Raw genomic sequence first — 10,487 nt, 5'->3', positions numbered from 1 at the left:
TTTAGAGGCATTACGGTAATCGTACGCAAGTTTAAAGCCAGGAGCACACCGGAGACAGATGCGCCACGGTTTTCGTCTTCATCTTCCTCCGCTTATCCGGGTCCGGGTCGCGGGGGCAGCATCCCAATTAGGGAGCTCCAGGCCGTCCTCTCCCCGGTCTTGTCCACCAGCTCCTCCGGCAGGACCCCAAGGCGTTCCCGGACCAGATTGGAGATGTAACCTCTCCAACGTGTCCTGGGTCGACCCGGGGGCCTTCTGCCGGCAGGACATGCCCGAAACACCTCCCCGGGGAGGCGTCCAGGAGGCATCCTGACCAGATGCCCAAACCACCTCAACTGGCTCCTTTCGATCCGGAGGAGCAGCGGTTCTACTCCGAGTCCCTCCCGAATGTCCGAGCTCCTCACCCTATCTCTAAGGCTGAGCCCGGCCACCCTACGGAGGAAACTCATTTCGGCCGCTTGTATCCGCGATCTCGTTCTTTCGGTCATTACCCAAAGCTCATGACCATAGGTGAGGATTGGGACGTAGATCGACCGGTAAATCGAGAGCCTGGCTTTCTGGCTCAGCTCCCTCTTCCCCACGACAGATCGGCTCAGCGTCCGCATCACTGCAGACGCCGAACCAATCCACCTGTCGATCTCCCGATCCCTCCTACCCTCACTCGTGAACAAGACCCCGAGATACTTAAACTCCTCCACTTGAGGTAGGACCTCTCCCCCGACCCGGAGGTGGCAAGCCACCCTTTTCCGGTCGAGAACCATGGTCTCAGATTTGGAGGTGCTGATCCTCATCCCAGCCGCTTCACATTCGGCCGCGAACCTACCCAGCAAGAGCTGAAGGTCAGAGCTGGATGAAGCTAGGAGGACCACATCATCCGCAAAAAGCAGAGACGAGATTCTCCTGCCACCAAACTCGACACACTCCACACCACGGCTGCGTCTAGAAATTCTGTCCATAAAAGTGATGAACAGAACCGGTGACAAAGGGCAGCCCTGGTGGAGTCCAACCCTCACTGGGAACAGGTCCGACTTACTACCGGCTATGCGGACCAAACTCACGCTCCTCTGGTAAAGGGACTGAATGGCCCTTAACAGAAAGCCACCCACCCCATACTCCTGGAGCGTCCCCCACAGGGTGCCCCTGGGGACACGGTCATAAGCCTTCTCCAAATCCACAAAGCACATGTGGATTGGTTGGGCAAACTCCCATGCCCCCTCCATCACCCTTGCAAGGGTATAGAGCTGGTCCACAGTTCCACGGCCAGGACGAAAACCACATTGCTCCTCTATCTGAGATTCAACTATCGATCGGACCCTCCTCTCCAGTACCTTGGCGTAGACCTTTCCAGGGAGGCTGAGGAGTGTGATCCCCCTATAGTTGGAACACACCCTCAGGTCACCCTTCTTAAAGATGGGGACCACCACCCCGGTCTGCCACTCCCTAGGAACTGCCCCCGATGACCACGCAATGTTGTAGAGACGTGTCAACCATGACAGCCCTACAACATCCATAGCCTTGAGATACCCAGGACGAACCTCATCCGCCCCCGGGGCTCCGCCGCTGTGTAGTTGTTTGACTACCTCAGCAACTTCTGCCCCCGAGATCGGACAGTCCATCCCCAGGCCTCCCAGCTCTGGTTCCTCCTCGGAATGCGCATTGGTGGGATTGAGGAGCTCCTCAAAGTATTCCTTCCACCGTCCGACTATAGCCTCAGTTGACGTCAGCAGCTCCCCATCTCCACTGTAAACAGTGTGAGCGAGTTGCTGCCTTCCTCTCCTGAGGCGCCGGACAGTTTGCCAGAACCTCTTTGGAGCCGATCGATAGTCTTTCTCCATGGCCTCACCAAACTCCTCCCACGCCCGAGATTTTGCCTCGGCAACTGCCACTGCTGCACCCCGCTTGGCTATCCGGTACCTGTCTGCTGCCTCCGGAGACCCACAGACCAGCCACGCCCTGTAGGCTTCCTTCTTCAGCCTGACGGCTCCCCGAACCTCTGGTGTCCACCAGCGGGTACGGGGGTTGCCACCACGACTGGCACCGGCCACCTTACGACCACAGCTAGCAACAGCCGCCTCGACAATCGCAGAGTGGAACAAGGCCCACTCGGACTCAATGTCCCCCACTGCTCTCGGGACGTGGTCAAAGCTCTGCCGGAGGTGGGAGTTGAAGACCGTCTTGACAGGTTCTTCTGCCAGGCGTTCCCAGCAGACCCTCACTATGCGTTTGGGTCTGCCAGGTCTACGCGGCATGTTCCCTTGCCATCTGATCCAACTCACCACCAGGTGGTGATCAGTTGACAGCTCCGCCCCTCTCTTCACTCGGGTGTCCAAAACATACGGCCGCAGGTCAGATGATACGACTACAAAAGCTATCATCGACCTGTGACCTAGGCTGCCCTGGTACCAAGTGTACCGGTGGGCATCCTTATGTTCGAACATGGTGTTCGTTATGGCCAAACTGCGGCTTGCACAGAAGTCCAATAACAAAACACCGCTCGAGTTCAGATTAGGTGGGCCGTTCCTCCCAATCACACCCCTCCAGGTCAAGCTGTCATTGCCCACGTGAGCATTGAAGTCCCCCAGCAGGACAATGGAGTCCCCTGATGGAGCACTATCTAGCACTCGTCCCAGGGACTCCAAAAAGGGTGGGTACTCTGAACTGATATTTGGCCCATAAGCACAAACAACAGTCAGGACCCGTTCCCCGACCCGAAGGCGCAAGGAAGCTACCCTCTTGTCCCCCGGGGTAAACCCCAACACACAGGCAGAGAGTCTCGGGGCTAACAAAAAGCCAACCCCAGCCCTCCGCCTCTCACCCGGAGCAACTCCAGCAAAGTAGAGTGTCCAACCCCTCTCCAGGTCTCGGGTTCCAGAGCCAATGCAATGTGTCGAGGTGAGTCCGACTATATCTAGCCGGTACCGCTCAACCTCTGCCACAAGCTCCGGCTTCTTCCCCGCCAGCGAGGTGACTTTCCATGTCCCAAAAACTAGTTTTCTTGTCCGGGGATTGGACCGCCAAGGCTCCCGCCTTGGTCTGCCACCCGATTCGCATTGCACCGGACCCTTCATGTTCCTCCTGCGGGTGGTGGGTCCACAGTTGGACGAGCCCATGTATCCGGTTCGGGCTGGGCCCGGCCGGGCCCCATGGGCGAAAGCCCGGCCACCAGGCGCTCGCTCACGGGCCCCAACCCCAGGCCTGGCTCCAGGGTGGGACCCCGGTAACCCTCCGGGCCGGGTACTCCGACTCTTCGTTTTAACCGCCATGAAAGATCCTTCGGTTTTGGGATGTTAAATGGCCAAACAGGACGCGCCGCTGAGCGCTTTTCGGAAAGTCACGTGATAGTCACAACATCACGTGGGACTTGACAACAGGACGCGGGAAGTGACTCTATTGTTTATACGTGATCAGACTTGCCGTCGTGTTTTGTGAGACTCTAATTCATTGAAAATGGGTAAGTATGATATTTCTTAGAATATTTTAAGATCAATAGCAGAGGTGAGACCAAGTCACTTCTTTGCAAGTCACACTTCTTTCCAGTGAAGTCTCGAGTCAAGTCCAAGTCAAAGACTACCAAGTCCAAGTCGAGTCCAAAGTCAATGATATGGCAGTCCAAGTCAAGTCCAAGTTCTTAACTTTGAATTGTCAAGTCATAATCAAGTCATCTGTCCAACTTCAATTTAATGACAACGATAATAAATAAATTCCAGGAATAAAGCTTCTTAAAGCTTCATTTATTTGCTCAAACAAGCAGAAAGTGCAACTGAACTTGATTATAAACAAAGTGCTGCTGCATTTAGCAGAACAACATCTAACCAGAACGAAAAAGGATTCATGATTTTTGTCCACGGCGTGCCACTTTTGTGCTAAAATATCAAATATGCTCAAATTATCATCAAGTCAACAGATGCAAGTTGATTCAAGTCATTCCCACAAGTCATTGGCATTCAAGTCTGAGTCAAGTCGTAAGTCTTTATAGATTTTATCAAGTCAAGTCAGAAGTCATTAAAATAATGACTCGAGTCCAAGTCATGTGACTCGAGTCCACACCTCTGATCAGTAGTACTTTAAAGTGATCAAAACTGCGGCTAGGTTTGTGCCGTAAAGCGTTAAATGCCGTAATGTCTGTTGTAAAGTGCGCGGCGCGTGAAATAGAACTGGCACCTATCTTCAGTGCCTTGACGCGGCGCTGCCTGTGTAGCCACTCTCATTAACTATGATGGCTTTGATTTAAAACGACAGCGCTGGTGTGGCGCGTCTGTCTCCGGTATGACCTAGGCTTAAGAGTGTTGGAAGGGGCGGCACTGGTCAAAAATTCTGCATGATTATCCTGCCAAGTGAACCGGGTCTGAGTTGCACTCTGTGATTTCTAAGGTCACCCAAATTTTTTTTTTTTAAATAGGATCATTACTGAGTTATTTTCACATGAAATGCTAGCTTTTACCATTCACTTACATTATGTATGCTAAGCTAACGCTACCAAAATACTGCCAGATGGCTGGGCTGGATGCAAAATGACTTTTCCCACTTATTTAACTCCAGGGAATGTGGCAAAGACTAAATTTCATTTAGGGGTGGAATGTCCCTTTAACAACTCTCTTTGTGATTTATCTGGTGGAAGTCCATTTGTAAGAATCCATCTTTGGTTTTCATCTAAAATACGGTCATGGTGATTTAAAGTAACATCAGAATTCCATCCAATCAGGCGGGGTACACCCTGGACAGAGAGCCAGTCCATCGCAGGGCAACACAGAGACACACAGGACAAACAATCATGCACACACACACTCACACCTAAGGACAATTTAGACAGACCGATCAACCTAACAGTCATGTTTTTGGACTGTGGGAGGAAGCCGGAGTACCCGGAGAGAACCCACGCATTCACAGGGAGAACATGCAAACTCCATGCAGAAAGATCCCAGGCCAGGAAGCGAACGCAGGACCTTCTTGCTACAAGGCAACAGCTCTAACCACTGCGCCACTGCGCAGCCCAACATCAGAGTTCTTAACACAAAAATATAAAAAGTAACCATGTATTGTAGATTTGGGATAAAACTTCCTGCCATTATGTAACGAATCAATAAGAGGGTAAATTGGATTAAATAAATTGCTTAAAAGCTATTTATTTTTATTGTCATTACTAGTGCTGTGACATTATCCATAGCTGTGATAATTATAGAACATCACCTGCTTGGTCTTCACGATGATTAGGCAGAAGATTCTTAGACTCGTTGTTTTTTCAGGGACTGTCATCACTTTGTTTAAGATTCAAGAACCAGTCAGGGGGGTGGGAGACCCAGAGTACAGAAGTCCGTAGACTAACTCCTAGTATGACCAGGTCGGTCCATGATCGCTTTCAGGTAACACAGGTGCACTGGATGGAACCCAGCATATCAAAACAACTCTGAAGGAGCGTCGCAAAATCAGCTTTGCTCTGCAGGAAAAATTACTTGTTGTTCGGCTTCGCAGGTGCAAAATGTCAAAATCCTTCTGGTCAAGGAGGCTTGCTCAGACGGCCGTTTTGAGCTTCTCTCTGTCTGTCTGACTTACTGAGACTGACAGTGAAGCTCTTTTTAAGGCCTGGTGTTATCTCAGAAGTTGCCAAGCATCTCAGAACACAGTCTTCCCGATGCTGGCCTAATGAGAGCAGCTATGATAACAACCATATGTGCACCAAGTTTTCACAGAAAAGCCGAAGTGTATTCAAGTCTTTTTTCTGTCCTATCGGCCCACACAGACCCTGTACTCTCTTCTTCCGGCTCTCCTGGACACAAACCCGTTTTCCAATGAGGAGAAGGAGAAGGAGAAGGATGGAGCTCGGGGTGCAGAGGGAGAGGAGAAAAAAGAAGGAGAAGTGGACGATGAGTCCGTCTTGCCTCCTAAGGTCGCTGGATTGGTGGAAGTGTATCGCTGCTCCCTGATGCTGTCTCGAGAAGCGTGTCTGTCTCCGCCACTCACCTCCCAAACCTTTGGGTACCTCTTCTTCTTCACCAACACTTCCTTGTTGAACACTTTGCTCGAAAGAGGTGAGAGGGATACATCAAGTGCGATAAACATGCTCTCTTGTTTAAAGTCATTTCTGCAATGCTTTGTTTTGTTTCATTCAATTTTTATTCATTCCAGATGGACTGTTTTCATGGTCCAGAGCCGTGCAGATCCGTACCAACCTGGACCTGGTTCTGGACTGGCTACAGGGGGCGGGGTTAGGTGACATCGCCTCAGAGTTTATGAAAAAACTCTCGGTCACAGTCAACTTCCTGTGTATTCCCAAAACACGACTCATTCAGGTAGCACGGCTTCGTGGCTAAATATTTACTAACACTGTCTCCATGCAAGTATGGGTTTGAAACCTGAACCAGAGTGACTAAGGCGACTGTAGGAATCCACAACAAATAAACCCACACATGCTTGAATGCTGACACCTAAAACAGAATTCTGCATACAGGTCAGGAACTTTGTTAAATTGTTACGGTACACCCTGTAATTTGGTATTTAAGCTGGTATAAAAAAAAACGATGGACCAAAAGAATTTAAAAGTTTTTCTTGAAACAAGAATAAACCAAAAAAGAATGAGAGATTTAGTCAGAATTACGATGAAGGGAATATCTGTTCATAGACTGTTGTTGTTCTAGTTTTTTTTTTTTACCTTGAAGAGGCCTTCACAGGCTTAAATTCCCTCTCATTATTCCTGACTTACCGGCCGAGCTACGTTCCTACCCTCACCCATGGTCTTTAGGTATTGACCGAAAGAACGAGATTGCCGATACAAGCGGCCAAAATGAGAAGCTCGGTCACCGGGAGGAGCTCAGAGTAGACCTGCTGCTTCTCCACAACAAGAGGAGCCAGTTGAGGTGGCTCAAAGACCTGGTTAGGATGCCTCATGGACCCATCCCCGGTAAGGTTTTCTGGGCACGTCCAACCGGGAGGAGACCTACAGGAAGACCCAGGACACGCTGGAGCAGGACACGTTAGGTAACACCTTTGGATTCCCTTAGAGGAGCTGGCCCAAGTTGTTGGGGAGAGGGAATTCTGGGCCTCTCTGCTTACATGACCCGACCCCGGATATGTGGAAGAAAATGGATGGATAACCTCTTTATCAAATTATGGCTACCTTGAGCAAGAGATGCACTGATTCTGGGTTTGAAGGCCAATAATGGTTCCTATCAAAGAACTACAAACTTATTTAAAAACCTCGTGAAAGATGGGATGTTGTAGTTTCAGAGTGGCTAGTTCTAATCACCAGCTGATCTTTTGACTCAACATTAGTTCTTATCAGCACTCCAGTGATGATCCACTGAATGTATTTTTCAACAGCAAGTGTGTAAACATTGAATGAACTAAAACGATGTGAGCAGTGTTGTGCCCGAACGTGTTCATTGAACGATCGTTCGTGAATTTGTTCATTTTTTCGTGAACGTGAACTGAACTCGTTCGTATTTTGCCTGACGAACGTAAAAGTGAGTGCTTTTGTCCTGGCGTGCGTGAACGGGTTTGTGAACGCGTTCTTTCGCCGTTCTAGCTCCCGATCTCCACGGAGCATTTCCGGAGCTAAAGCCTAGCTAAAACATCCTGTTAACCAGAATTTATAAAAAGTAGAACCCGCAAATGCGGCCAATCATAGGCAGTAGCGGTTGGTGCAGCGTCTACTCTTCTACGTCTATGCTGTGTGCAGAAGTCAAAGTTCATTCAGAAAAACTGGAAAGAGACTTAACTGAAAGATTATACAGTTTTTAATGTTTAGCACTTTTAATATGTTTAGTTTACTACCTCAGCCTGCTTCCCAAGACTGTTTAATAATTTCCCATAAAAAAATGTTCAAATAATGTTTTCCTCATGTTTTTGAGAATTTACTGTAGGGTAAAAACTGCAGCTGGGTATGAGTGCGGACTGAACAGGTGCCACTGCCAACTACTGGAAAAATATTTCATAAGTTTTATATATATATATATATATAATATATATATAATATATTTATATAATATATAATTATATATATAAAATTATATATATATATATATATATATATATATATATATATATATATATATATATATATATATATATATGAGAAAAAAGAACTATGAACTAGTTCATTTTTGGAACAGTGAACTTAGTTCAAATTTTTTAAATTATGAACAAAGACACGAACTAGTTCATTTTAAAATGTATGAGCTGAACTTTGAACTAGTTCGTTTTTTAAACAACCTTTCCCAACACTGGATACGAGCAGGATACTAACCATTTGTGTTTGTATTTGTCAGTAGAAGTATTGTAGGCACGTTTCTGCTGTCACACCTGACTGGGAAAACCTGTGCCATGTAGGATTGTTTTGATGTGAGCATGAATCTAGTCTTTACTGCTTCAAATTTGCGCCTGTGTGTCTAGACACGTGTCGAAAGGACGTCACAGGGACGAGTAATCAAACCCCGATTCCAACAACCACAACATTCAAGATGGCCGATAACAGCTTCACACCCAATAACATGTTTATGGACAGAAGAATAATAATTCAAATGTTAGAATCCTGAACACACCTTTGTGATAGCTGCTTTGTTCCGTAGTTTTGAAAATAGAAATGTTGACTAATATATAAGCATAACATCAAATATCTGATCTTCTAGTCGTCCTGGGCTAGTCTACAGGAAGAGCATGAGCTCTTAAGTCCTGCCCAACTGCACCACTTGCTCACCCATTACAAGCTGGGACCCACCAGAGCTCCACCTGCATCCTGGGCTCCTCCAACCAGCACAGATCTAAGTGGAGGTCATTTAAACAAAACCAGTACGCATTCATTACTATGTTAAATCTGTTGATTTTAACTTTTATTCTGTTATCTTTTAGACATCTTTGAGAGCTTTCTGGACCACCCTCCTCTTATCTTGCCCAATGAGACGCCGCGCCTCGACCTCTCCCAGCCAATCCCGAGCTCTGAGCTCCAAAAGGAAGTGACACGACTCCGCACCTACTTGTGGGGACTCGATCAGGACGAGCTCCCGGCCAATCAGAGGACTAGGCTTTGAAGAGGAGGGTGAACGCCAGAACAAAGAAGGAAAAGAACAAGACGTGTTTCTTAAATCTGACTTTTTGTTGTATTTCCTCTTATCTTCATATCATTTGATTAACAAATTAAAAATAATATTCTTGAACTAAGCAACTATACTGGGTTTGTTGTGTGTTTAAAGGTGTGGAAAACTTACTTTAAATTTTATTTCTGTTTATAATCGGCCACTCTGAGTTTTTCATACAGGCTGAACATGAAAATAGTCTCCTACACCTATTTCCTGCATTAGCTTCTGACAGAAAATAGGCGGTGAAACTCTAGGATTAGAAAAACCAGACAGATCTACGTCACACTGTCACTTAGCATTCATGGACTCACCCATCTTGACTCACGACAAGGAAGGCTGTTGTTGGTTCAGCGTCCAGGAAACACCAGAGAACATATCGGCTAGTAGAAGCTAACCGTTAGCAACTCCACCACACTGCAGAAGCTCCTCCAGGCTTGTGTTATTTGTGGAGATAAAATCATAATGTTGGACGTCAGTGGTTGAGTTCTGTTGCTGTTATCCAATCTGAGGTGAGATATCCAAACATCAGGAAATAAGACTCCAAATCCTGCCGTCTGAGCTCACCTGTGCTGTGGCTCACTTCCAGTTCCTGGAAACGGTGCACCGGTGTCGCCGTCTCACTGCAAATCTATTGATTAAACGAGAGTTCCACACCTTTAATGGGATTCACTTTAAAACGGAGTAAACATACATATCAGTTATGGTTTCTGTGACTCTTTTACTTGACTTCCACGTCTGTTTTCAAACGACCTGTTTTTAATAAAACACCCAAATTCTTGTCTGAAAGACCAACGGTTTCCGCTTGGCTTTTGTTTCCCACACCAGTGCCCCTGGGGCTTGGCACGCTTCTCAGCTCCCAGGCGCACAGAAATAAATCAAATCAAAACATTCCACAAGGTGGCGACGCAGCACTCGTTCCCCTCTGACGTTAAATGATGAGTCTGCAGGCTTGACTAAGGAGCTGAGACGTTGTCATCTGCTCCAAAAGCACCAGCTCATGCTCTGTAATCGAGTGCCGTTTCACTCAGGGTCATGAGCACACACTCCAGCACCGGAGTTCGCTGTCGTCAGTTCTAAATCCGATTACCCAAAAGCTGAGGAAAGGATTTGATTTTCTCCAGTAAATGACATACATGGACTTGTAGGGTTTCCAGTTTAAGTAGCAACCAGCAGTCAGGTGGCGAAGTTCAACCAGTCGTCAGAATTTCGTCATTTCCGGTCAGTTTCGCTGTCTAGTCTGCCAGACGTCTTATGTAAACACCTCACCTCTGTCTTTGTTTTCAGAAGCTCGCTGACGTCTTACAAGCTGTCGTGCTGCTCCCTTTGGTGTGCAGCCAAACGTTTTCCTCTCTTCCGGTCAGCTCCTCGAACTTCCCTTACAGTAAAAAGCCTGACTTAACACCGGTCCCGTGAGAAAGC

General features: G+C 47.5%; 1 protein-coding gene across 2 annotated transcripts in view; it reads left to right on the top strand.

The window, feature by feature from the left end:
• Positions 1 to 9,856, top strand: part of rasip1 (Ras interacting protein 1) — a 17,666-nt gene extending 7,810 nt beyond the window's left edge. For both annotated transcript variants that reach the window (XM_054741022.2, XM_054741021.2), the window contains exons 13-16: positions 5,738 to 6,026; positions 6,124 to 6,287; positions 8,622 to 8,763; positions 8,842 to 9,856. In XM_054741022.2, the coding sequence (XP_054596997.2) occupies positions 5,738 to 6,026; positions 6,124 to 6,287; positions 8,622 to 8,763; positions 8,842 to 9,020 (774 nt within the window). In that variant the 3' untranslated portion in view covers positions 9,021 to 9,856. The remainder of the gene's footprint in view (positions 1 to 5,737; positions 6,027 to 6,123; positions 6,288 to 8,621; positions 8,764 to 8,841) is intronic.
• Positions 9,857 to 10,487: the final 631 nt, after the last annotated feature.

This window comes from Nothobranchius furzeri, chromosome 5, assembly GCF_043380555.1.
Source record: "Nothobranchius furzeri strain GRZ-AD chromosome 5, NfurGRZ-RIMD1, whole genome shotgun sequence".
Taxonomy (NCBI): Eukaryota; Metazoa; Chordata; class Actinopteri; order Cyprinodontiformes; family Nothobranchiidae; genus Nothobranchius; species Nothobranchius furzeri.
The sequence above is the reverse complement of the archived record's forward strand: the minus strand, read 5'-3'. Positions and strand labels throughout refer to the sequence as shown.